Raw genomic sequence first — 23,686 nt, 5'->3', positions numbered from 1 at the left:
TACTGTGGACAGTCCATCATCATCCAGTTGCTGCTGCTGTAGAACTGAACAAAGAACCTTACGAATTAGGCGGATTAAAGGCTCCCATACGCCTCCAAAATGTGAAGCTCCTGGTGGGTTAAAACTCCACTGTATTCCGGCTTGTGTCATAACTTTTGCAATTTTGTCTTGGTTTATTGCAGACAACGCTCTTTTTAGTTCTTTATTGGTATGAGGTTCCATTTGTGCCAAAAATATCAAAATGTGTTTTTGCGTCTACTGTTATGTCTTTGGTCCATTGTCTATGTCTACTGATCGTGTTTTTGCGTCCACTGTCTATGCTTTGGGCTCATTGTCTATGTCTATTGAACGAGTTCATTTTACATTGGTTCATGTCTATGTATTACTAAGCAATATCTTCTGCATGCCCATGATTCTTTGATTATTACTTTGTATTAACTTTGTGATGTATATGCTTGCTTTATCCTTAAACTTTATCTTTGTCATTGTCCTTATCCCATGTCGTTAACTACGGCGTCAGGAAGATCCTTAGCAACCGTTGCTAGTGTCGTTTGCTACGTCGTCTCACCATGTCGTCAGGAAGATCCTTAGCAACCGTTGCTAGTGTCGTTTGCTACGTCGTTTCACGTGTTGTCAGGAAGATCCTTAGCAACCGTTGCTAGTGTCGTTTGCAACGTTCTCTCACCATGTCGTGTCCTTAGATCTTGCTGTATTTCAAATTTTGCAAAGGTCGTCAGAGAAGTCTTTTGTACGGTCGATAAATTGTTTCCCGTATTATCACGGAACAAAACACTTTAAAAAAAAAACCTTTATTGACAATCCTGCAAACGCCAGAAAGGGGGGGGGGGTGCAGCGTACAAAGGTTTCACGTTCCCGTTTAAAGTTATTTAGAGTATGGCTTTAATTTAATCTTATGATGAAACTATTATTTCAAATTATTTTGAAAAATGACTGATCTTTATAAAATATGTTGTTACAAATCTGATGGATAAACGAGGATCAGACGGGCTCAAAAACCAGTCAGTTTTCGACTGTTATATTCATAATTAGTGACTCGACCCACTAAAATTTGAGAAGGTAACTCATCAAAGATATTTTAAAGGCCTCCTTGCAAGGCCCCCGTAAATCGTTCAGCGGCAAAAAAATAAATATTGCCATGGACTAATGACTTGAGGGTTTATTTCTGAACAAATACATTAAATCAACACCAATGTGTTTGTAATTTTATTATTAATAAATCAGCCACGTTTTCATGATCAGAACACAGCACATTCATAAATAGTCTTCGTAAAATGTTCATATTTATTATGTGTCATTCTCCGCGTTAAATAGAAGTAGTTCGCCTCCAGATCAGGTGGTGGCGGTAATGCGCCACTTTGTTTTCGTGTCAAGTGTTGTATGCATGCCCCCCCCCCCCCCACCCCCCCACCCTTTCTGGCAATACGCGTTTGAGGGAATATCAAAATAAAGTTCATCTTAAAAACGTGTTGTCATGGTTAACCCTGACGTCTGCTTTGATAAACATTTCTTTTTCGTTCCGTGGTAGTACAGGAAAAAATTTACCGGCCGTACAAAGGACTTTTCTGACGACTTTGGCAAAATTTGAAAAAACGAGAACATCTAACGACAAAACACGGGGAAACGTCGTAGCTAACGACAGTAGAAAACACCCTAGCTAACGACAGTAGCTAACGACAATAGCTATCGACAGTAGCTATCGACAGTAGCAACGGTTGCTAAGTCCTGACGACAAAGTGAGACGACCAAAGACATAGACAGTGGACACAAAAACAGATTTTTGGCACAAATGGAACCTCATATATTGGCACCGATGAAATTTGTGCCATTATCAGATCTTAGTTGCTTCACTTGTCCTCTTCTGCTAATGAAGCGACGCAAAGCATTAATGCATGAATCTGTATCCAGAGACGTTGCAACCTCCAAATGCACGGCTCGGCTAGCCATACAAGTGAAGATGACCCCATAGCGTTTACAGGTTCCTCTTCCTCTTTTCACTTCCACTGGACCAAAGTAATCAACACCTGTGTTGGTGAATGGAGGCAGATCAGGAAGGATTCGTTCTTTTGGAAGATCAGCCATTTTTTGTGTTACTGATCTCCCATGAAACCGTCGACAAAATAGACACTCTGAAATTACTCGCCTGACCGCAGAGTTGGCATTTGTAATCCAAAATCTTTGTCTTACTTTGGAGAGTGTATAAGCCCAACCGCCATGACCAAGACGTTGATGTATGTGTTTCAGAATGAGCATAGAGATATGCTGGTCCTTAGAAAGGATAAGAGGATGCTTGCTTTCTTCGGGCATTGCTCCTTTGCACAGTCTTCCACCTACTCTCAGAAGTCCATTATCCATGATGGGATCTAATTTGTAGATCGAACTTTGTTTACTCACACTTGAGTTTGACATCAATGCATGAATTTCTTTCATAAATCGCTGCTGCTGACAATAGCGTATGATGGCCAATTCAGCTTCCTTCACATAACTCAGTGTTAAGAAGTCAATCAACCTTGCCAAATGTTGCGTCTGTTGCAGGTGTGACATTTTTCTCCTTTGTCCTTGTGGTTTCATCCTGTACAGTTTTCAACTGCTTTCTCTGTCGACCCTTTTCCAAGAGTATGGATTTAAGTCTGAGGATCCAGGCAACCGCAGTCGTTAACTTGCTCCAGTCTGAGAAATATGCAATCAACTTCTCTGTAGGGTTAGAAGCATCACAGCCACTGATTGCATTTACAGTTTCTTCTTTTCTGACCTCTTTGTCATTAGGATCAACTGAAAACTCCGTGAATGATGTTGGCTCTTCACATTCATGTGTCCAAAGAAATTCAGGTCCTTTAAGCCATACACTGTCCTTTAGGAAGCTTGAAGCCTTCATTCCTCTTGAGGCTTTGTCAGCTGGATTATCTTTGGAGCAAACGTGTCTCCATTGTGAGGGTTCAGATGCTTCTCTTATAGCAGAGATTCTGTTTGCTACGAACGTGTGCAAAATGGCTACGTGAATGTGATCATTCTGGTTTACCAGTCTGATGTAGGTTACTGTCCCATATCCACATTCACTGGCATCTGAAAAATGGTGCAATTGTGCACATTTGATTTTTCCAAATCCCACTGGCTTGATGCACCTTCTCACTTCAAATGTGGACAGTAGAGCTAATTCTTCAAGCCATTTTTTCCACTGGGACCGAAGGTCTTGTGGTAAAGTATCATCCCATCCACATTTTCTTCTGCATAACTCCTGTTGAATCATCTTGGCACACAATGTGACTGGTGCAAGAAAACCTAAAGGGTCGTAGATCGAGCAGGTGACTGACAAAACACCACGTCTGGTGAGGGGCTTTTCTTTTATCTCCATTTTAAACATGAACACATCAGTCTCTGCACACCATTGCAGTCCCAAAGCCCTTTCTACTGGAAGTTTATTACGATCTAAATCCAGCTTCTTCAGGTCCTTGGCTCTTTGACTAGAAGTGATAGCTTCCAAAACGGCTCGACTGTTACTGATCCACTTCTCCAAAATGAACCCTCCTTTGGCGCACATAAAAATGAGATCTTTCATCATTTTTACTGCTGTCTCCTCCGTGGGCGAGCTCTTCAAGCAGTCATCAACATAGAAGTTTTTCTTGACTGTTTGACAAACCTCTGATTTGAATTCAGATTTGTTGTCATCTGCTGTTTTCTGGAGAGCGAAGCTTGCACAGCTTGGTGATGAAACGGCACCAAACAGATGCACAGTCATCCTATACTCCTCAGGCTCTTTAGCAAAATCTCCACCTGGCCACCAAAGAAATCGCAGAAAGTCTCTATGTTCTTCAATTACCTTCACTTGGTGGAACATTGCCTGGATATCACCCATGAAAGCCACAGGTTCCTGTCTGAATCTTGTAAGAACTCCCAGCAATGAACTTGGTAGATTGGGGCCTTGCATGAGCTCTCCATTTAATGACACTCCTTTGAAGGTGGCGCCACAATCGAAAACAACTCGCAGGGATTTTTTCCTTGGATGTTGAACACCATGATGAGGGATGTACCAGACCTTTCCTTCCCTCCCCTTTATCTGCTGTTTAGGGACCCTTTCGGCATAAGAATTCTTGAAAAGTTCATTCATGTATCTTGAATACTCCTCTTGCCAAGCTTTATCATGAATAAATCTCTTCTTTAAACTTTGAAGTCTTTGCTTAGCCACACTGTAGTTGTTTGGAAAATGAACCTCAGGATTTCTAAAGGGTAAGTTCATGCAGTACTGTCCGCCAATCAACGTTACTGAACTTTCCAATGTATTTAGAAACTTTACATCTTCTCTTGACATCTCTTTCTCTTTTGAAACCTTTTCATTAAACTCATAGCTGTACTGACTGGACAGCAATTCCTCAAGTTTATTCACAGAGATCCTGTTCACTGTAGCAGAGCGGGGGCACTCCTCCAAAACACCACTGTTTCCATTCAGTGGACCATTGACGACCCATCCCAATACTGTCTTAAAGGCATATGCTCCATTTCCATTGCTGTTAATAACTTCCCAAGGCTCCAGTAGCTGGGGGGCGTTGGTACCTATTAATAGGTCGACTTCTGCATTTATTTTTGGCATGTGAATTTTAGACAAGTGAGGATGTTTCTTCAGATGTTCAGATGTTGCCATGCTCTCAGTTGAAACTGGCATTTTCCTTTGTGTCAATACTTCTGGCAGAGGATAAAAATTATGGTCTTCTACACCAGACACTTCTAGACCAATCAAAGAGTAGGCTGGAACAACAGTCTCCTGTCCCATTGTACGCAAGAGAAATGAAGTTCTTCTACCAGTAACATTCAGCCTTTGCATAAGATGTTCTGAGCAAAAAGTAGCTGAACTCCCAGGGTCCAAAAATGCATGTGTTTTGATGACACAATTTCCCTTTTTTGCCTTGATCTTCACAGGAAGTATAGATAGGGCACAGTAATCCACTCCGGCCCCTGTATGTCCACATGTTGTCTGTAAGGTTGGTTTATTCTCTATGGACTCCTTTGACTGCTCTGCAGCTAGGGGCTGTCTTTTAATGTGGAGCACAGTAGGGTGCATTTGACTACAGGCCTCACATTTTAGCCGCTGCTCGCAGATGCGACTCACGTGACCAGTGCTTAAACATGCAAAACAGAATTGTCTTTCTTTTAGCCACTGAATCTTGTCTTTATGTTTCATTATTGTAAAGGCTTTGCAGTTTTCCAATAGATGGCCTTTTGCACAAAAAACACAGTTAGGAAACTCTTTGTTGTTGCTGGGTTTTTTAAATACACCTGATGTTACTGTAGTGGCCACAGTGTTTCCTTTGAATCCAAACTTAGGAAGTGACTTGGATCTTATAAAGGATTTTGTATGAGCAATGTTTGATAAAGGATCTTGTATGTTGCCAAATAGAGGATCAGAAAGAATTTTTACATGTCGTTCAATGAAAGCGACAAGATCAATGAAATGAGCTCTGTTGTTGGTTCTTTCCATAACTTCATGTGCTGTGACTCTCCAATGTTCTCTCATTTTGTATGGCAACTTTGAGATTATAGCTCTCATGTTTGCAGGCATGTCAAGTTCTTGCATGTGCTGCAGCTCCATCATAACATTACAACAGGAACGAAGGAATAAAGAATATGCTTTTAGAGCTTTAACATCTTCAGCTTTTATTGTTTGCCAAGCCAACGCCTTTTCATTGTAAGCTGTTGGTATTTTATAAGGATTTCCAAAGTGGTACTGAAGAAGATCCTTGGCCACTGCATAGCCATGTTCAGGAGTCATGTGTTGACAGCTACGCACCAGTTCTTGTGGTTGTCCCCTTGTAAACTGTTCCAAATAGTATAAGCAATCGGCTTTTCCTGTTTTTGCTTCCACTCCTTGCTCAAAAGCCTTGATAAAACTTCTATATTCCAGAGGATCCCCTTCGAAGATGGGAATAGTTCGTGGTGGTAGAGATGTTGAAAGCTGCTGTTGCACAAGTGCTGATGTTATTTCATTTTGCTTCTCCATTATGTTAATTATGCGTTCATTTGGTGAGTTCCCAGTCTGTTCTTGTTGGTTATTGCTGGAATAATGGTAGTTAGTTAATTGCCTTGTGTGATCACTTAAAACTAGAACTGATGAATGAGATTGAGTTTGTTGAACCGTTTTTTGCTTGTTGTGCTCCGGTTATAGACTTATGCTGTGTTGATACTTGACAGCTGACTCCATTTGTTTGGTTTCCTTTGGTACTGCATCCATAGGCAGAGTCGGTTGTTGTCCCTTTGAAGTATTTTGATAGGCTAATTTCCATGTTTCTGGTTTGTATTCCTCCGCTGAAGGATTTAATGGTGTTTTAGTCTCCATTTGATGCCTTTGCTTCTCAAAGTAAGAATTCATTCCATCGGCCTTATTTTCATACTCTTCATCTGCAGCTCGCAGTACAGCAAGCTTAGCTCTGTAAGCTGCTAGTTCAGCTTCCAAGTCCAGTTCTTGCTTTTTCCTCTTGATTTGCAGTTCTTGTTCCTCCAGAGCATGTCTTTGTTTTAGTGCAGCCATACGAGCAATCAATGCAGCTTTGTCTGCTTGAGCTTTAATTCTTGAAGAGGATGTTCCGCTTGATTTACTTCTCAGACTAGGCTTACTTTCAACATTAGAAATACTGTCATTTGGACCAATGTCATCTTCAGCATTCTCATTTTTAAACACATTTTCCTCATTCACAGAAATCCATGTTTTACCCTCAGAAATACATTCATTATTGAACAACATTTTGGCTTTAAACCAGGTTTCATGTTTTTCACATTCATCGGATGGCAATAAACCCAACAAAGATTCATGCATACATGTGGCATCATTACAAACCTCAACAAGTTTATCAAGAGCTATTTGAACCTTTGTTTTATCACCTTTAACCATTAAACTTTGCAGTGATTTCCTAATGTTGCTTGCTTTATTTAATTTCAGTTTTCTGTTATTTTGTAGCCTGTCCAGTTTATCAGCGAGAGCTTTTGCTGTCAGTCTAACCACTCGCTTTTCAGCATGTATTTCACTGCCAGTCAAACTATTAGTTCTGTTCGCGGTGCACGCTGCAGTTCCCACTGTTACGTCTGACGTTGCGTCACGCGTCTCCATGCCAACGCCCTCTTTTATTCAACAAGTTTTAAAGCGCTTATTGAGCAGTCTCGTCAATCAGTCAACCAATGCATTGGATTTTATGTTCAGTTATGTGTGCACACTTTTTAAATGGCCACTGAAGGTGTAGCGCTACTCATACCTCTGGGTTTTAAAAGTGTTGGGCGCCGAAGCGAAGGCAGAGCTGAACTTCACGGACTGCTTCAGTTGTCGGCTGTCTTCCTTGTCCAAATCCACGAATTATTCCAAATGTCCACTCCAATATCCCGATCGGATTCCAACAGAATCGTAGTCTGCGCTGGGTCTTGCTGATCTTCTCGCTGTCAGCACTGGGTCCAGCTGGTTCGATCACTCAAACAATCCAGCGATGCTCCGAACTGCCTTCCGAATCCCGAGATTTCCATCAATCCATCCAAAGAAAGGAGGGGTTTTTGACTACTAAGTGTAGGAGCTAAAGGCCTAGAAACTATTTAACTAAGTTTCTAGCTCCTTTGATACACTGAGATGTGCGACGCCAGAGTTGATTGACGCGCCAAGCGGGCTGTCGTTTCCTTATACGACGAAGAAAAATGAGTCTTTTACTCCGATCAACTTTGCATTACTTTGTTTCTTTTATTAATTTACACTACTGAACGGATTGGACTACTCTTTTGCTTCATTTCCCGCACAAGCGGTCAAAAACCATTTCTCCATCTGGCTCATGCACACCTGTGTGTGGTCAGATCATCAACCAATTTATAATTGACAGCAAAACATGAAAACAGCGACACCCACAGGACATTTTTCTCAATAGGGCTCCTACATCATGCTTTCCAAACATCACATTGTTCTAGTTTGACTTTCTGCTCTCAGAATTTCTACATTTCTACATGGAGAATTGGAATAAGCTTTTCTAGAAAAAAGTCTGGATTGACTGACAATGCTGAAACCTGGAAACTGTTGATCCAAACATGTCATGTTATTCCAGACTAAACAGCTCAGTCTGTGTTCATGTCAAAGTCCATCAGCTGTTCATGAAGAAGCAGATCCTCCAACACTCTGATGGTTTGGTGTTTGCAGAGGTCAACAGGTCACACAGAGAGTCCAGTCTGCAGCCTCCAGCTCCAGCTATGGATCCATGAAGAGTGACCGGTCCAAAGGTCAACCTCCAGACTTCAGAACTGAACCAGGACCTTCAGACTCACAGTAAGAAGCAGTTTCTGGTGAACAGTTTCTAGTGAACAGACATAATGAATCTTTTTCCACAGACAGTAGTTAGATGGGATTTGATTGTTGGAGAGAAACCAAAACCCAAACAGAAACTCCAAATTCTAAACAGTCTTTAAAAATGTCAGCCACGATTAGGGTTGTGCCGATGGACGATACCATCGTCCATCGTGATGGGTGACTGACATCCCGATGGAGAGACCACCATCGTGATGCCACGCCCCCGCCACGTTGCGAGTCGACACCATAAGCCGCGGTTACATGTGCAAAATATGTTGACGGGATCAATGGTCGGATTAGAATCCAACCGTGTAGATGGGCCCAGAAAAACATTTTCAGAATATAACAAACGTTCACTAAGGTCACACTTTCGGTCGGAATAAATCATTCGCACATGCGCAGTAGGGTTTGAAAAACCGGAAGTGGATATAACTTCCGCCGAGCGGCTTTTTTTTTTTAAACTTTATTGAATGTAACAATTCAATACAAAACAATGTTAAACAGCGCCGAGCGGCTATATTATATACATTGACATGTCAGCTCGGTAATATACGAGACGATCTTCTAAACGTGCTTTTAATAATGTTACGGTTATTATGAAACACCTGTTCGCTCATCATTTGAATTTTAATCCGTGTGGTCAGTGCTTTTTCTGAACGGAGCCGGAAAGAAGCCAGGATTAGCAGTATGCTAACACGGCTAACAACATTAGCTTTGGGTGGCGCTGCAATCTGCATCTTGGCTGCATGTAAACATGTGGTAATAACATCAGCCTTTATTTTGTCGGGACGCGACTGGAAACACAAATTCACGTGATTTTTTTGAACCGTTTCTAAGGACTGAGCGACATTTCTGCCTCACACCGCCGCTGTGAGTGCTGGGGATCCGAGCTGTGCTCAGACACACACTTTTAGACCCGGTTCTGAGTTCGGTTGCCCGTACCCCTAGAGCTGCGGGACGGATCACAGTCTTAAATCTCCCACACATACCGCTCATGTAACAAAGCACCCCCCCCCCCCCTTCCCCTCAAACACAAAGCTTGAAGTCCGCGGTCCGCCGGTCCACTTCACTAGGTAAGTGCGGGAGCGGACTACTTCTTTTCTATTTTGTTTGTTACTTTTTTTGTTAAAGTCACTTCCCTCAGTTTATACTGGATCATCGCGGATGAGTCATTAGTTGGGAAACAAAATAAATAAATTAATAAAGTAAAATAACAATTATATAAGAACGAAAAATTTAAAAATAGTCCCCCCCCCCACGTCCATCCCGATGGTTGACAGCAAACATCGTAAACGGCCAATTTAGGGGACATCGCCCAACCCTAGCCACGATGTCTTATTTGAAGTATTTCTGATTGACATATTGGCTCCACCCCCATTTCTTCTGCTCCAAAATTGTTTCAAAGACTAAAATCAGAGCAAGTCCAGGTGTCCTCTGGAGCTCAGGAATCCTCAGAGAAAGTTGGTGAAGTAAAGCGACGACTGAGAGTTCAGAATCCCAAACAGAGAGCAGAGCTTTGACCTGAATCTGAAGAAGATCAGAGAAGATCTGAGAGTCTCAGAGAGCAGAGATGTTGGAGAAACATTTTACAAAAATACATCTTTTCATATTTTCTAAAGTGAACAAATGTTTGGATCAGAAAAAAAAACAGTTTAGTCAAAGATTTAAGTGAAAGTCTATCATACAGTTAATCTAAGTTTTTCTTTGTTTCTCATTAACAAACTCAAACATGAAATTCTTCGTTTTCTTCTGGTATAGATGAGAATTTGAATTTGAAATGGTTTATTTCAAGCAATAAAGTAGAAATAATACACAAAAACAATACAACCATCAGTTATACATTCATACAGTAACTAATCAAACTTTGGATGATTAGACCTATTAATAAATATTGCTTGAAAGGGAGTGGAAGGAAGCGAACTTATATAATTCCACCAGTTATACTATAACCATTTTATTACATGATTTATCATTATCCGGTTCCTAGCTTTTATCAGACAGAATTAAGAATCATTAAGTATCAATAAAGCACATGACAAAGATGAATTACTTAATTATTATATAAAAATAACTTTTTAGAAATCAACATAGCAAATGCAGATCAGTTATATAAAATATATGCAGATTATGTTATTTATAAAAGTCATTGACAGGATTAAAAAACATACTATATCAGTGAAATACACAATACTGTTTTAGAAATTTTCATAGCAAAATTTGATCAAGTGTCAAAAGTTAAAAATATGTGCAAAATATGTGTAAATATAATAATATAATATGTTAAAATGTTACATTAGGAAAAATCATGAATCAACCTATCAATTTTTTGGAACAAGTGAAGTAATAAGTAATATCATTAAAAGTCAAACAATTTAAACATTTTCAATAATTGATTAATCATTTGTTTTACTATTTGTTTTTGTAATTTGTATTTGTTTGTATTTGTTTTTTAATTATTTTTTTATTATAAATTAATGCTGTAATGGAAAATAAACATGGTCCATAATCTGTCGATTGTCCAAGGTTGGAATTTCTTCTTCTTCTGATGAACAGCCGTTCTTCTGGGTTTAACAGTTTATAGGTCTCTTCATTGTTATGTCTGCAGACATTAGATTCAGGTCCATATCCTTCTTCAGCTGATATCAGCGGCGGTGAAAGTTGAGGTCAAGTTGTCTGCAGGTCAGAGCTATGTTGAGAATCAGGTTACGTTAGACTTAAAGAGAAAGCGATGAACCAAGGCGTCATATTTCTTGAAATGATTTGGTTCTTTGATTTATTACTCCATGTTGTTTCAGATGACCGTGATAAGACACTTCTCAAAGTCTTTCATGGTCTTCACAACCAGAACCTTGGCCCGGTCCGGTGGACCGAGTGGTTTGACATAAATCCTGCAGCCTTTAACCCAAGTGTTCTCAATCTGCTTCTACTTTCTGTGTAGCCTGACATGTTTGGCGATTTCAGCATTTGTTCTGGTCAGATGGTCATTCAGATAAGCAACCGATTCCTTCAGATTCTTCCTTTGATTGATCAGAGCTAGCTTGTGTTTTTGATTCACAAACCTGATGCATTTAGCTTAGCCCGGGGCTTGATTGGTAATCCAGTGAGAATGATATTATTCATTCTTACTTGTTGTTCCACATCGTCCAGTCTTTTCTCCAGAGTGTCGACCCGGTTATCTCGTTGCTCGTTTTTTTTTTTTGGTTTTTGTATTTTGCGTTGCTCGTTTTTAACGCGGAGCCTTATGAATTCTTCCAATAGCACTGTAAGTGGCGTTAGCTTAGCATTCACTTGTTCCATAAACTGATAAAGCGTTGCTTGAATATCATCAAGAGTCTTTTTAAGGTCTTTGTATTCCTGGCTTTTCTTAGGGGCCATGGTCAGCTCTCTTTTTGGGAGAAAATCAACTTTTTAAGTCGTTTGAAGATAGAAGATAGTTGTATAGCCGCAGAAAGCCACACACTGTGGTGTAACCCGGAACCTCATGTAATCATTATGATCATTGTATTGAATTTAAATAGCGTCTCGTCGCATTTCGGGCAGACACTCTGCAGAATTACAGGTTACTCCCCAAGGCCGGTCAGTCAATTAACTCACCTGCTTAACGTCCTATTTAAGTCAGGTGTACAATTGTTCATTCTCTATTACCTTCAGCGCTCATTCTTTGCCGGTCTCCGTGCCCGCGGGTCTCCTTCTTTTTCGGCGTCTTGCTGTAGTCCCCCCGTCCTTCGGATGGATGATCCTCTTTTTCTGATGTGGGGTTTTCGTTTCGCCGCGTCTGCTCTCCTTTTGCGGCGATCAGCGGGCGGCTGACGGCGCCCAGTGCATTGGTTTCGCCGCGGTCGCGTGCATCTGCAGGGGTGCGTTTTCCGCTGTGTTCGGGTTGTCCGTGGCGCCCGATCAGGAGCTGTCTGGGTCTTCTCGTCTGCCGTGGTCAGCCGAATTTCTACGGTGAGCGGTATGCGTTTTTTTTTCCCATGTTGTTTTTCTAAGGCTAAGTTCTTGCTTCCTGTTTACTTCGGTAATTGGTGACGTCACGCCCCTAAGGAACCTGGGAATTGTAGTTTTGGACTCACGGTCCACTTCATGGTGCACTTCTGATTCCTTTTCTGCTGTGTAGTTCTGCGTCGTCCGGTTATTTTTTCAGGGGTTGTGGGGTCTTTTCTGTGGTTGTGAAGGCTGGCGGTCCTCGTCTGGAAAGGTTTCCCATGATTGCTGAATTTGTTGTGGCTTTTAGCATTTTCTCTGTTGCTCTTTTGTTCTTTGGTAGCTGAATGTGAATCTTGACTATCTTTAATTTGATGCTGGCTTTATTATTATGGCAGTTCTTCTGTTTATTTTCTTCGATGTTGTAGCTGCTGGTTAGTCAGAATGTGAATTGGTCTCTTGGACCCGTCTCTGCTCTGTGGACATTTTCCCTATGATTAGTCTCTCTTATGCAGCGTCTATGGCTCATTTTCTTCACTCGGCGATCCGCGTTCGTTGCCCCCGCACGTTCTGCATCTGGCTCTGCTCCGCCTGTTTTTCCACGCGAACGCGATATAAGGCTGAGGATGACTGTTATCGCTGATGTTCTCACTGTTCTGCCTCTATGCCTCTCAGTGGCGTCTCTTGTCATTCAGTTGGCGCTTGTTTCAGCTGTCGTGGCAGTCTTAATAATATCAACTTTATCAGAAGCCCTGCAATGGATATTTATAGGCGATGGGTCCCCTTCATTTTGCGAGTTATTGATGATTTCTTGGTGGCCAAATTTCCTCTGCATCCCTGGTCTTTTGAATCTCTGTGGAAAAACTTTATTTTCGAATCTGGGTTTCCACGTTTTCTATAATGTATGGTCCTCCACCCATTCGGATTTATTTTTCTTCTATGGATCTGGATGGTTCATTGATGCTTGCCGCTCCCCATTATGTCATCTCTAGCTTTGTGCAGTGTATTGTTTATTCATTCTTTGGTTGAATATGATTTGTCAATGATTGGACCACCTGAAATTTGCAGTGGCTTTGGTCCCACGGTAATCTGTTCATCTTGTGTTCTTGTTCTGGGTAGCTCGATCCTGGGCCACATGTTCCAGTTCTGGATTTTCATGTTTTGCGTTTGATCTTTCCCTCTCTATGCTTGGAGTGGTTTTGTTATGGTAAAGACTGTTGTGTCTTCAGGCTCCCTCCACTTGTTCTTCTGAGGCTGCGCCTTCTGGTTTTGGGGGGAAAGATTTATGAAGAGTGGTTTGTGTTTGTCTGGCTGCCTGAATTCACAGCTCTAATGGTTTGTAAGGGATCATGTGGTTAGATGAGATTTGATTTATTGTTTTTTTTTTTTGTGTGCATAGTACAATTTATGAGAGAGAATTCAGCCATGGAGATTATATTGAGGCTGTTTCTATGTGAAATGATAATCTTATGTGTCATCGGTTGACTGGGTAGTGTTTAATAACACCATGAGCAATTTTAACCCTGACCGGAGAAATTATCCCTTACACTCTCTCAAGCTTAGTTCAAGAGTTAATTGTTGTGTCCATTAGTCTTCTATCTGCCCTGCTTAAGCAGATGACACTCGGCTAGAGGCATCTCCTTTAGATGCTTGTTATTCTTCGCCTCTAAATGCTAAGGTTCAGTCTAGCTAAAATACTTAAACCTACGATCCCTCGTGGATCTGAAGTTCTTCTTTTTGCAGTATCCAGACGCCCTTGGCTAATTAAAACTTCAATAGTCTGTGCTTTGTTGTCCTCGATGACCTTCTGAAGACGTCTGCTCGTCCTGCGGTCTTCCGTCAGACCTTTACACCCTGCACTCCCTGAGAATTGGTGCCGCAACGACTGCTGCTCTTCATGTGCCATCATCTCCGCTAAAAGCAATGGGAAGGTGGTCCTCCTCCGCTTTTCAGAGATATGTTAGATTAAATTCTGATGTAATATTAGCGGCTCAAAGAAAAATAAGTCTGGTTTGAATGATGAATATGTTAAGTCAGGTGGAAGCGGCAAATGATGAGTATCAACTGCATTGGTGTTAAAATTGAATCAGGTTGTGTAATCTTGTTGGCTCCCCTTCATTCTTCCCTCTCTCTTCAGATAGTATGTTCCCCTGGTGAACGGGAGCGGCCCAACGGTCAATGGTGCCGGGTAAATACATAGCAGGTCCACTAGATAGAATCTTCCCTTCATAGAGTGGTTCTCGAACGGGAGCGGCCCAACGGTAAATGATGCCGGGGTAAACACATAGCAGATACACTAGATAGAATCATCCCTTCATAGAGTGGTTCTCGAACGGGCCAACGGTCAATGGTGCCGGGTAAACACATAGCAGTCATACTGGAAAATGAAATGAAGTGAAGTGAAAATGGAATGCCGCCGAAAACACACCTCATCTTATTTACACACTGATTATACATTCACATTTTCTTCTTCTGGATGATCTTGGTGTTGGGGGTTTTGTTACCCGAAAGTCTAAGGAAAAAAGAATTATCTCAAGGATTTGAACGGAGCCTTATGCCAAAACGAAGTTGTGAATCAAATTGTGAAGGCCAACCTAAAGATGTTGTGAAAACCTAAAGATGTTGTGAAATAAATATTCTTCTGCAAGAGTTGTCTGACTGAAATTATCTTCTGGTGCAGAGAGGTGAGCTGTATGTAAACGTTCTTTCTCACAGACATTTCTATATCCATGTGTGCAGCAGGGAGTGTTGGAGCTTCTCCACAAACACAGAATAGATCTAGTAGATTCTACTGAGTGTCTGCAGGACACCAGTGGGTCCAGTAGGATCTGATTGTTGCTGATTCTCCACAGACTGGACCAGCAGAGCTCAGAGACTCCCAGTGGTCCGTCTGTCCAGCAGCATCAAACACAGCTGGACTCCATCTTTGTGGTCTGTACATGAACAACAACTACTTTCCCATCATTCTGTCCACAGTCGTCTCCATGCTGCACTTTGGACACCAGTGGACTGTCAGTGTGTCCAACATGGAGCTGATGTTTGGCTCCATGACTTCACTCTTATTGGCTCATCCATCTGGAATTCTGTTGCAGCTGCTGGAGGACAACATTGTCACTTTTGTCAAGAAGGAGCTGAAGAAGATCCAGAAGCTTCTGAGTCACAGGGAGGAAGAGGAGGAGCTGGAGGCTGAAGACGAAGAGCAGAGGAGCAGCAGAGAGTCACTGATGAAGATCACAGTGAACTTCCTGAGGAGAATGAAGCAGGAGGAGCTGGCTGATGGACTGCAGAGCAGTAAGAGGATTTCTCTGAAGGTTTCAGCTGCTGAGAAATGAAGATTTACTGATGTCTGAACACATGGAACCACAGGGATTCAAACCCTCATCATTCAGGGCTGCAGAGAGTTGATTTACTGTTTGCTGTCTTCATTCAGGTTTGACTGCTGCAGTTTGTCGACATGAAGTCCAATCTGGTCTGAAGAAGAAGTTCCAGTGTTTGTTTGAGGGGATGGCTAAAGCAGGAAACCCAACCCTTCTGAATGAGATCTACACAGAGCTCTTCATCACAGAGGGAGGAAGAGGAGAGCTGAATGAAGAACATGAGGTCAGACAGATTGAAGCAGCATCCAGGAAAACAGACAGAGCAGAAACAAGCATCAGACAAGAAGAACTCTTCCAACTCCCAGCTGGAAGACCAGAACCAATCAGAACCGTGATGACTAAGGGAGTGGCTGGCATCGGGAAAACAGTCTTAACACAGAAGTTCACTCTGGACTGGGCTGAAGGCAAAGCCCACCAGAACCTCCACTTCACATTTCCATTCACTTTCAGAGAGCTGAATGTGCTGAAAGAGGAGAAGTTCAGCTTGGTGGAACTTGTTCATCACTTCTTCCCTGAAACCAAACAAGCAGGAATCTGCAGCTTTGAAGACTTCCAGGTCCTCTTCATCTTTGATGGTCTGGATGAGTGTCGACTTCCTCTGGACTTCCACAAGACTCGGATCCTAAAGGACCCTAGAAAGTCCACCTCGGTGGCTGATCTGCTGACAAACCTCATCAGGGGGAACCTGCTTCCCTCTGCTCTCCTCTGGATAACCACACGACCTGCAGCAGCCAATCAGATCCCTGCTGAGTGTGTTGACATGGTGACAGAGGTCAGAGGGTTCAATGATCCACAGAAGGAGGAGTACTTCAGGAAGAGGTTCAGAGATGAAGAGCAGGCCAGCAGGATCATCTCCCACATCCAGAGATCCCGAAGCCTCCACATCATGTGCCACATCCCAGTCTTCTGCTGGATCACTGCTACAGTTCTGGAGGATCTGCTGAAGAGCCGAGAGGGAGGAGAGCTGCCCAAGAGCCTGACTGAGATGTACATCCACTTCCTGGTGGTTCAGGCCAAAGTCAAGAAGGTCAAGTATGATGGAGGAGCTGAGACAGATCCTCACTGGAGTCCAGAGAGCAGGAAGATGATGGAGTCTCTGGGAAAACTGGCTTTTGAGCAGCTGCAGAAAGGAAACCTGATCTTCTATGAATCCGACCTGACAGTGTGTGGCATCGATATCAGAGCAGCCTCAGTGTACTCAGGAGTGTTCACACAGGTCTTTAGAGAGGAGAGAAGCCTGTACCAGGACAAGGTCTTCTGCTTCATCCATCTGAGTGTTCAGGAGTTTCTGGCTGCTCTTCATGTACACCTGACCTTCAACACCTCTGGACTCAACCTCATGAAGAAAAAATCCTTAAAGATTCTCAAACTGAAACAGAGAAGTCCAGTCCAATTCTACCAGAATGCTGTGGAGAAGGCCTTACAGAGTCCAAACGGACACCTGGACTTGTTCCTCCGCTTCCTCCTGGGTCTTTCACTGCAGACCAATCAGAGTCTCCTACGAGGTCTGCTGACTCAGACAGGAAGTAGCTCACAGACCAATCAGGAAACAGTCCAGTTCATCAGGAAGAAGATCAGTGAGGATCTGCCTGCAGAGAAAAGCATCAACCTGTTCCACTGTCTGAATGAACTGAATGATGGTTCTCTAGTGGAGGAAATCCAACAGTTCCTGAGGTCAGGACGTCTCTCCACAGAGAAACTGTCTCCTGCTCAGTGGTCTGCTCTGGTCTTCTTCTTACTGTCATCAGAAGAAGATCTGGAAGAGTTTGACCTGAAGAAATACTCTCCTTCAGATGAGACTCTTCTGAGGCTGCTGCCAGTGGTCAAAGCCTCCAACAAAGCTCTGTAAGAACTCTCATGAAAATCACCTTCAGTGAACAAATGAATCTGATGGAAACATGAAAGTTTCAATAACTGATGTCTGTCTTTGTTTTCTTCAGACTGAGTGGCTGTAATCTGTCAGAGAGAAGCTGTGCAGCTCTGTCCTCAGTTCTCAGCTCTCAGTCCTCCAGACTCAGAGTTCTGGACCTGAGTAACAACAACCTGCAGGATTCAGGAGTGAAGCTGCTGTCTGCTGGACTGGAGAGTCCAGACTGTAAACTGGAGACTCTCAGGTCAGGTTTCATTCAAATGTTGATTCTCTACAACAAGTTCTGTCTGTTTTTCTTTGATTTATGAGAAAGTGTCAAATAGATGTCAGTGCAGAGGAAACAGCAGAGGACTGTTGTATAGAAGTAAAAAGAAAACAACATTCTGTTTTTCCTTATCTAATAAACAGGAGAACCTAAGTCCATCAGGTGTTCACATCTGGGAGAAGTTCATGTTCTGTGTTCTTTGAAAGAAAACATGAATCAATCCCAGAACTGCAGATTTCTGACCCACAGAGCAGCAGCTCCTTATGAAGAGATATGAGGAGATCAACCTGCAGCAGACTGACAGGTCTTTCCCACAGACCTGGTTGTGGTGATTATTCAGAACAGAGTTTGGATCAGAACCAGGTCTTTCATTTCATATAGTCTTTAGGTTAGCTTCTGGTTCTCAGTCCAGGTGCCTAAACAGACACTAAATCTATGCTTTTCTAGAGTGAAGAACCTCTGCAGGTAGTTTATGTTCAAGGCTGGGGGCGGAGCTACCTGGCATAAGGACTACGGTTAGATCAGCAAACCAAGAAACTGAAGAAGACCCTAAAAGATTTCTGGAATCAGAAATGGGACTTTGGGAGCAAAAGACTCAGTGGACGTCACTAAATGTTATTCTTTGCAGTTCCCACTGCGTATTCATTTACACAATGACACATGAAATAACTAGTAACTGACTTGGACCTGTTTATGTCAAACACATTTTGATGAAGAATGAAGAGAGAAAGGATGTGATGTTTAGCTCTGCTTCATTCTTTTATTGTGGTGAACATCTTTCAGTTTCTGCAGAGAAACTTTATGCTGAACTGGATGACCTCTCCCATCAAATGTGCCGTCAACTTTCTGATCTAGTTCAGCAGTCCTGGTCATGAAGGTCTTTCAAACACAGACTTTCCTTCAGGCAGAGCAGCAACACCAGAGAAATGAAATCCTGACAAAAATGTTCTTCATCCTTCAAAAGACAAACAAATTTCTTTGAATGAGTCTTTAGCAGCATTAAACATTCCTCCATTTCTTCAGATCATCCAGGAAAACATTCCAATCTTGTTTTAGCTACAGTCAGTGACTTGAACTGATGCTGAGACTTTGGACCTTTGCTCAAACTGTCTGCTTCCTGCTGAGTCAGCAACGTTTCAGTTTTCACTTTCAGTGAGTCTTTATGAAAGACCTCAGTTAAGATGGTAAGATGGCTGTGTTTCATAACATGCTCTGTCACAGGCCACTGTTCTCCGTGCCATTAGAGACACACGGTCTTCTTGTCCAAAGCCTGGTGAAGCCTTCCATCAGCCATTCCAAAACGTTGCTCTTCTGGTGGTTGAAAATGTTCTTCTTCTCTGGAAACTTGTTTCCACAGGGTTTCTAAATGTGCTAGCTGTGTCAACCACAGCTTCCACCTCACACCCTCTGATGGAAACAGGAATATTTTAAAGCTTGGGATCTTTAGTTCAACAAGTCTTTGTTGCACAACAGTGACCCCTACTGTACCTTTTTGGAAAGGTTTCCTCTCAAATGTTTTCTTCATGGCTTTTTTCAGAGTTGAATGCACTTTTTGCCAGTATTCTGCTGCCCCCATGCAATCCTTCTCAACTATGGCTCCTATTGTGACAAACTGTGCTGCTGTAGAGACACTTCCTCTGAGACAACCAGTCACTTTTGGAAGGAAAGCCGACATGAATGATGTTTGAATGACGTCCAGTCGGGCTCCAGCTTTTGTGGCTTTCTACCAAGTGAGCGCTGGTCCATTTAGGACTGCAGACAGAGCTCCCAGCCATTCATGGTGGATAGAGGTGGAACATCTAGATCATGTTCAAATTGTTCAATGAAGCTGAGAACATCAGATGAATCTCTGGAGGTTCCAATGTTGGGAAAGTCCATCCTGATAGGCACTTTAGGATCATATGGAGCTGCAGCAGGCTGACTAGAAAAAGAGGAGTGAAGCATGTCAGTTGGAGTTGTGGGACTGTCATCTGTGGAAACAGTTATGGTTCTCTGCACAATGGGAGTGCTGCTGGTTCTGAATGTTTCAAGATGTTTTTTCCATTTTCATCTCTGTGCAGCATACACTTAACCACATCCTATGGTGTCAATATAGAGCCTAAAAAATTGCGCAGCAAAAAAGTAAAACCGTGCATCAAAACCCCAAATCTGAAAATCACAATGCATAAATTGAGAACCAAAACCAATAATTTGCAACCAAAAGCTATAACCCAAAGCAGTCATATTTCTCAGTTCCCGATTTGTTTTCTTGCCATTCTGAAATCCTGTTTTTGAGTTGCAGTTTTATTTTGAATTCGTCTTTTTGAGTTGCGCTTTTATTTTTTGCGGTTTTGATTCTAAAACCTGTCCACGCGTAAAAACAGCGACATGTCAGTCAAGGGGAGGGGACGCGGGACATCCCCACATCCAGAAGCTCATTGGCTAACAAATAACACCGAGTCTTACCTCAACAAACCAGTTTAGAATGTGCCGGTAAGTGTCTCATGTTTTTCAAATCTATACTATATTAAACTATCAAACGTGTACTTTATGTAACCAGAGGACGCCAGCACAGTCAGATGAGGAGCTCCACCAGTAGCTGCCAGTGAAAAAAGATGTTATCCAGTAAGTCGTATGGAAAATGAAGGAATTAATATTTTTGGTAATTTCATTAGGGTTTTCAGTCTTACTTTTTATTACATTGAAGATTAGTCATGTGCTGAAGTGTGTGCTTTAACATCCTTTGAACTTTGAAGAAGCTTCCTGGAGTTGCATATGTGAGAAGGTTTTAGGGCTGCAGCTGTCAGGTCATCCCCCTTCAGGGGAAACAGAGCTTTTGATATTCAGAGGCCATTTGGTTGTAGGTCTGACATGGGCCATAAATTAACTATCTCTGGGACTGATTGTAGCTATGGGAACCACTTCAGGCGTCCGTTCACGTGTGGAGAACAAAACTGTAGGATCGACTTCCTGCGGTGACACTTCCTGCCACCTGTGGTGGACCCATAGGGATTCCGTACCGTGTCCATCTGTGAGGTTGCCCCCAGAGACCAGATGCTGTGATTCCAAGTATGGACTGAAGGAAGTAGGCGGGCTCCTCTGTCAGCCAATCTCTAGCGGCCAGAGGCGGAGATACAGCCCCCATCTTGCTTCCGGGGGAGGAGATTCTGACCACATGTTCAAAAGTCTGCACTCAAGGAAGTTTCTTGGTCTCCAGACAAGCTGCATGTAAATCCGGAATGTAATTTCTTACGTATTGCAGGCCTTGATTTTGGGCACCCAGATCAATCTGTTAGGGACAAATAAAACTTCTTAATTGTATTCCGTTCGCATTTTCTGGTCATTCTCCCGACTTAAGAACATGCATGGAAGAAATCTCAAAGCGACTGATTTCTGTATTCTTCAAAAACTACCACCATTGTTCTCCCGTGTTAGCATGCTAGCTAGCTCAATGCTAGCGGGGTTTCCCTCCCTCTTCATGACTTTAATGGTTTAAACAAAGTCGATTTTTTTACCACAGTGTCAGGATCGGCCATGTCAAACCTGGGAATAATTGCCCGTGAATTGTCACTAGGATTAATAAAATATTTTTTTCAAGAAGTACATTCATGTGTAAGGTTTCTCAATATTTCCTTTAGGGTTTATAGAGGGAATTGAACAGAGCAACATATTACTGTGCCATATTTTCAAAATGTATGCGTTTGCACTATGCAGACTGGCAGAATTCTGGTGAGTGAATCAGAGCAGAGTAAATTGTATCAGACCAGCAAAAACATGCTTTATTCCCCTTAAAATTATTCCAGTATTAAACATCAATAGAATTACAGTATTAGTTTCTCTTTGATTGGTGGTGGTTTTAAAATGGACTATTGCTGTATGTCTGTTGTTTTCTATAAGGGCCATTGTTATACATACCATAACAAAAAAGGCAGAAATACTGAGGCAGCTACAACGTGGATGTCTACAACTTCTTGAAGGTAGAGAAAACAATTTTAATCTTAATTTTTCTCTTCTTTTTTTGGTTAATTAACTTTGCTGTTTTTGTTTGTTCTATGCAGGCCTTAAAGACGTCCCCGTGTGATGCAAAGGCTGTCCAGCAGGCTCACAGACATCTCCTGTTAACTGAAAGAGAAGCATTTAAAATAGTTGTCCATTTTGACCATGATTGCATTGACAACATGCCCAGGCACACTGTCTGCTTCCCATTTCTCAGTGCCTGCACGAAAACAGTGACTTTTTCACCTCAAGTCTTTTGAGGAGTTTTAAAGACAGTTATTTTCATTTCTCTGAATTGTGGTTCAGAATTTCACAGAATCTAATACACTTGACTCTGTGTTTCAAAGATCTTTGCAAAACTATCAGTCTTTTGTACGAAACACATTTAATGGTCAAACATTAAAAAAATGAAGCTTTACAAAATACTAGTGGTGATTATTAGCCATTTATTTTCTTAAGGGGGCAGTATTTTGTAAGGCAGATGAGATCTGTTCACATTGTTAGTTTTTGTTACATCCTGCTGAGATGACATGCATAGATCAGTACATAAATGTTAATGTCTTGGCCATGGTTTTCCGATGTCCCACAAGTGTTGAACAGGTCTGAGAGGAGAGAGGACAAGCCACAGAGGGAACAACAATTCCAACAGTTTCCTGCTCTGCCTGGTTTAAGTTAGTCTGTTGTCCAATGTCCACAGCATCCTGCACACAAAGAAAAATGTATTTAAGACAGTTAAAATGAGAATATATTTATATATTTATACCTTAAATGATATTCAGTAGCTGCATGTTGTGAGAGTTAACTTCCTGTGTGAACCTGCAATCTTTAAGGTTGAGAATAAAATGGTTATGGAATCAGAATCAGAAGGACTTTATTGATCCCACACGTGGGAAATTTGTTCTGGTACCTCAAATAAATAATGTCTTTCTGAATCATAATTTTACTTTTATTTATTTTTTTAAATAGGGATGAACTTGATCCCAAACTAGGAAAAAGGTAGCACTTTCTTACCGCAATATGTTGCTCTGTCCAATTCCCTCTGTAAACCCTGCTAAAGATATATTGAGAAACCTTATAAATTATACATGAATGTACTTCTTGAAAAAAATATTTGATTAACCCTAGTGACAATTCACGGGCAATTATTCCCAGGTTTGACATGGCCGATCCTGACACTGTGGTAAAAAATTGACTTTGTTTAATCCATAAAAGTCATGAAAAGAGCTGGAAACCCCACTAGCATTGAGCTAGCTAGCATGCTAACACGGGAGAACAATGGTGATAGTTTGTCATGCAACATCTAACTTTCTAACATCTTTTTTCACTAGCAGCTACTGGTGGGGCTCCTCATCTTACTGTGCTGGCGTCCCCGGTTATATAAAGTACACATTTGATCATGTAATATAGTAAAAGATTTAAAAAGCATGATGACTCACCCTTTGAAACTGGTCTGTTGACGTAAGACTCTGTGTTATTCGGTAGCCAATGAGCTTCTGGATATCAGGGATGTCCCGCCTCCCCTCCCCTTCACTGACATGTTGCTGTTTTTACGTGTCGACAGGTTTTAGAATCAAGACCTCAAAAAATAAATGCGCAACTCAAAAAATAAATGCGCAACTCAAAAAGACAATTTAAAAAAAAACTGCAACTCAAAGACAGGATTTCAGAATGGCGAGAACACAAATCGGCAACTGAGAAATAGGATTGTGCTTTGGGTATATAGCTTCTGGTCTCAAATTATAGGTTTTAGTTCTCAATTTATGCATTTTGATTTTAAGATTTGGGGTTTTAATGCGCGGTTTTACTGTTTTGCTGCGCAATTCTTTAGGCGCTGTATTGACACCATATCAACAGGTGGGAACAACTATTCCAGACAAACACGTTCTTCTAATCTGACTCCCACTTGTTGAACAGCTGCTCTGTTAGAATGACAGATTCTCCAGAATCTGTTAGAATCT

At 41.9% G+C, this 23,686-nt stretch overlaps 1 protein-coding gene and 1 long non-coding RNA gene across 8 annotated transcripts in view; both read left to right on the top strand.

Annotated features, from left to right (window-relative positions):
• LOC144986673 (NLR family CARD domain-containing protein 3-like) overlaps positions 1–23,686 on the top strand; it is a 497,154-nt gene that overhangs the window by 6,309 nt on the left and 467,159 nt on the right. For 6 of the 7 annotated variants that reach the window (XR_013650529.1, XM_078934405.1, XM_078934404.1 and 3 more), the window contains 5 exons: positions 8,171–8,296; positions 15,094–15,172; positions 15,334–15,532; positions 15,672–17,463; positions 17,559–17,732. Coding sequence is in view for 6 of the 7 variants with exons in the window: in XM_078934405.1 (XP_078790531.1) it covers positions 8,171–8,296; positions 15,094–15,172; positions 15,334–15,532; positions 15,672–17,463; positions 17,559–17,732 (2,370 nt within the window). In the remaining variant the exon portion in view is untranslated. The remainder of the gene's footprint in view (positions 1–8,170; positions 8,297–15,093; positions 15,173–15,333; positions 15,533–15,671; positions 17,464–17,558; positions 17,733–23,686) is intronic. The other variant, XM_078934410.1, reaches the window with a different exon arrangement.
• On the top strand, positions 17,744–22,153 carry LOC144988447 (uncharacterized). The gene is made up of 2 exons (XR_013652376.1): positions 17,744–21,709; positions 21,791–22,153. It is a non-coding gene; the product is annotated as an uncharacterized LOC144988447 (long non-coding RNA).

The sequence above is a fragment of the Oryzias latipes genome, chromosome 2 (assembly GCF_053564925.1).
Source record: "Oryzias latipes strain Hd-rR chromosome 2, Olatipes_Hd-rR_3.1".
Taxonomy (NCBI): domain Eukaryota; kingdom Metazoa; phylum Chordata; class Actinopteri; order Beloniformes; family Adrianichthyidae; genus Oryzias; species Oryzias latipes.
The sequence above is the reverse complement of the archived record's forward strand: the minus strand, read 5'-3'. Positions and strand labels throughout refer to the sequence as shown.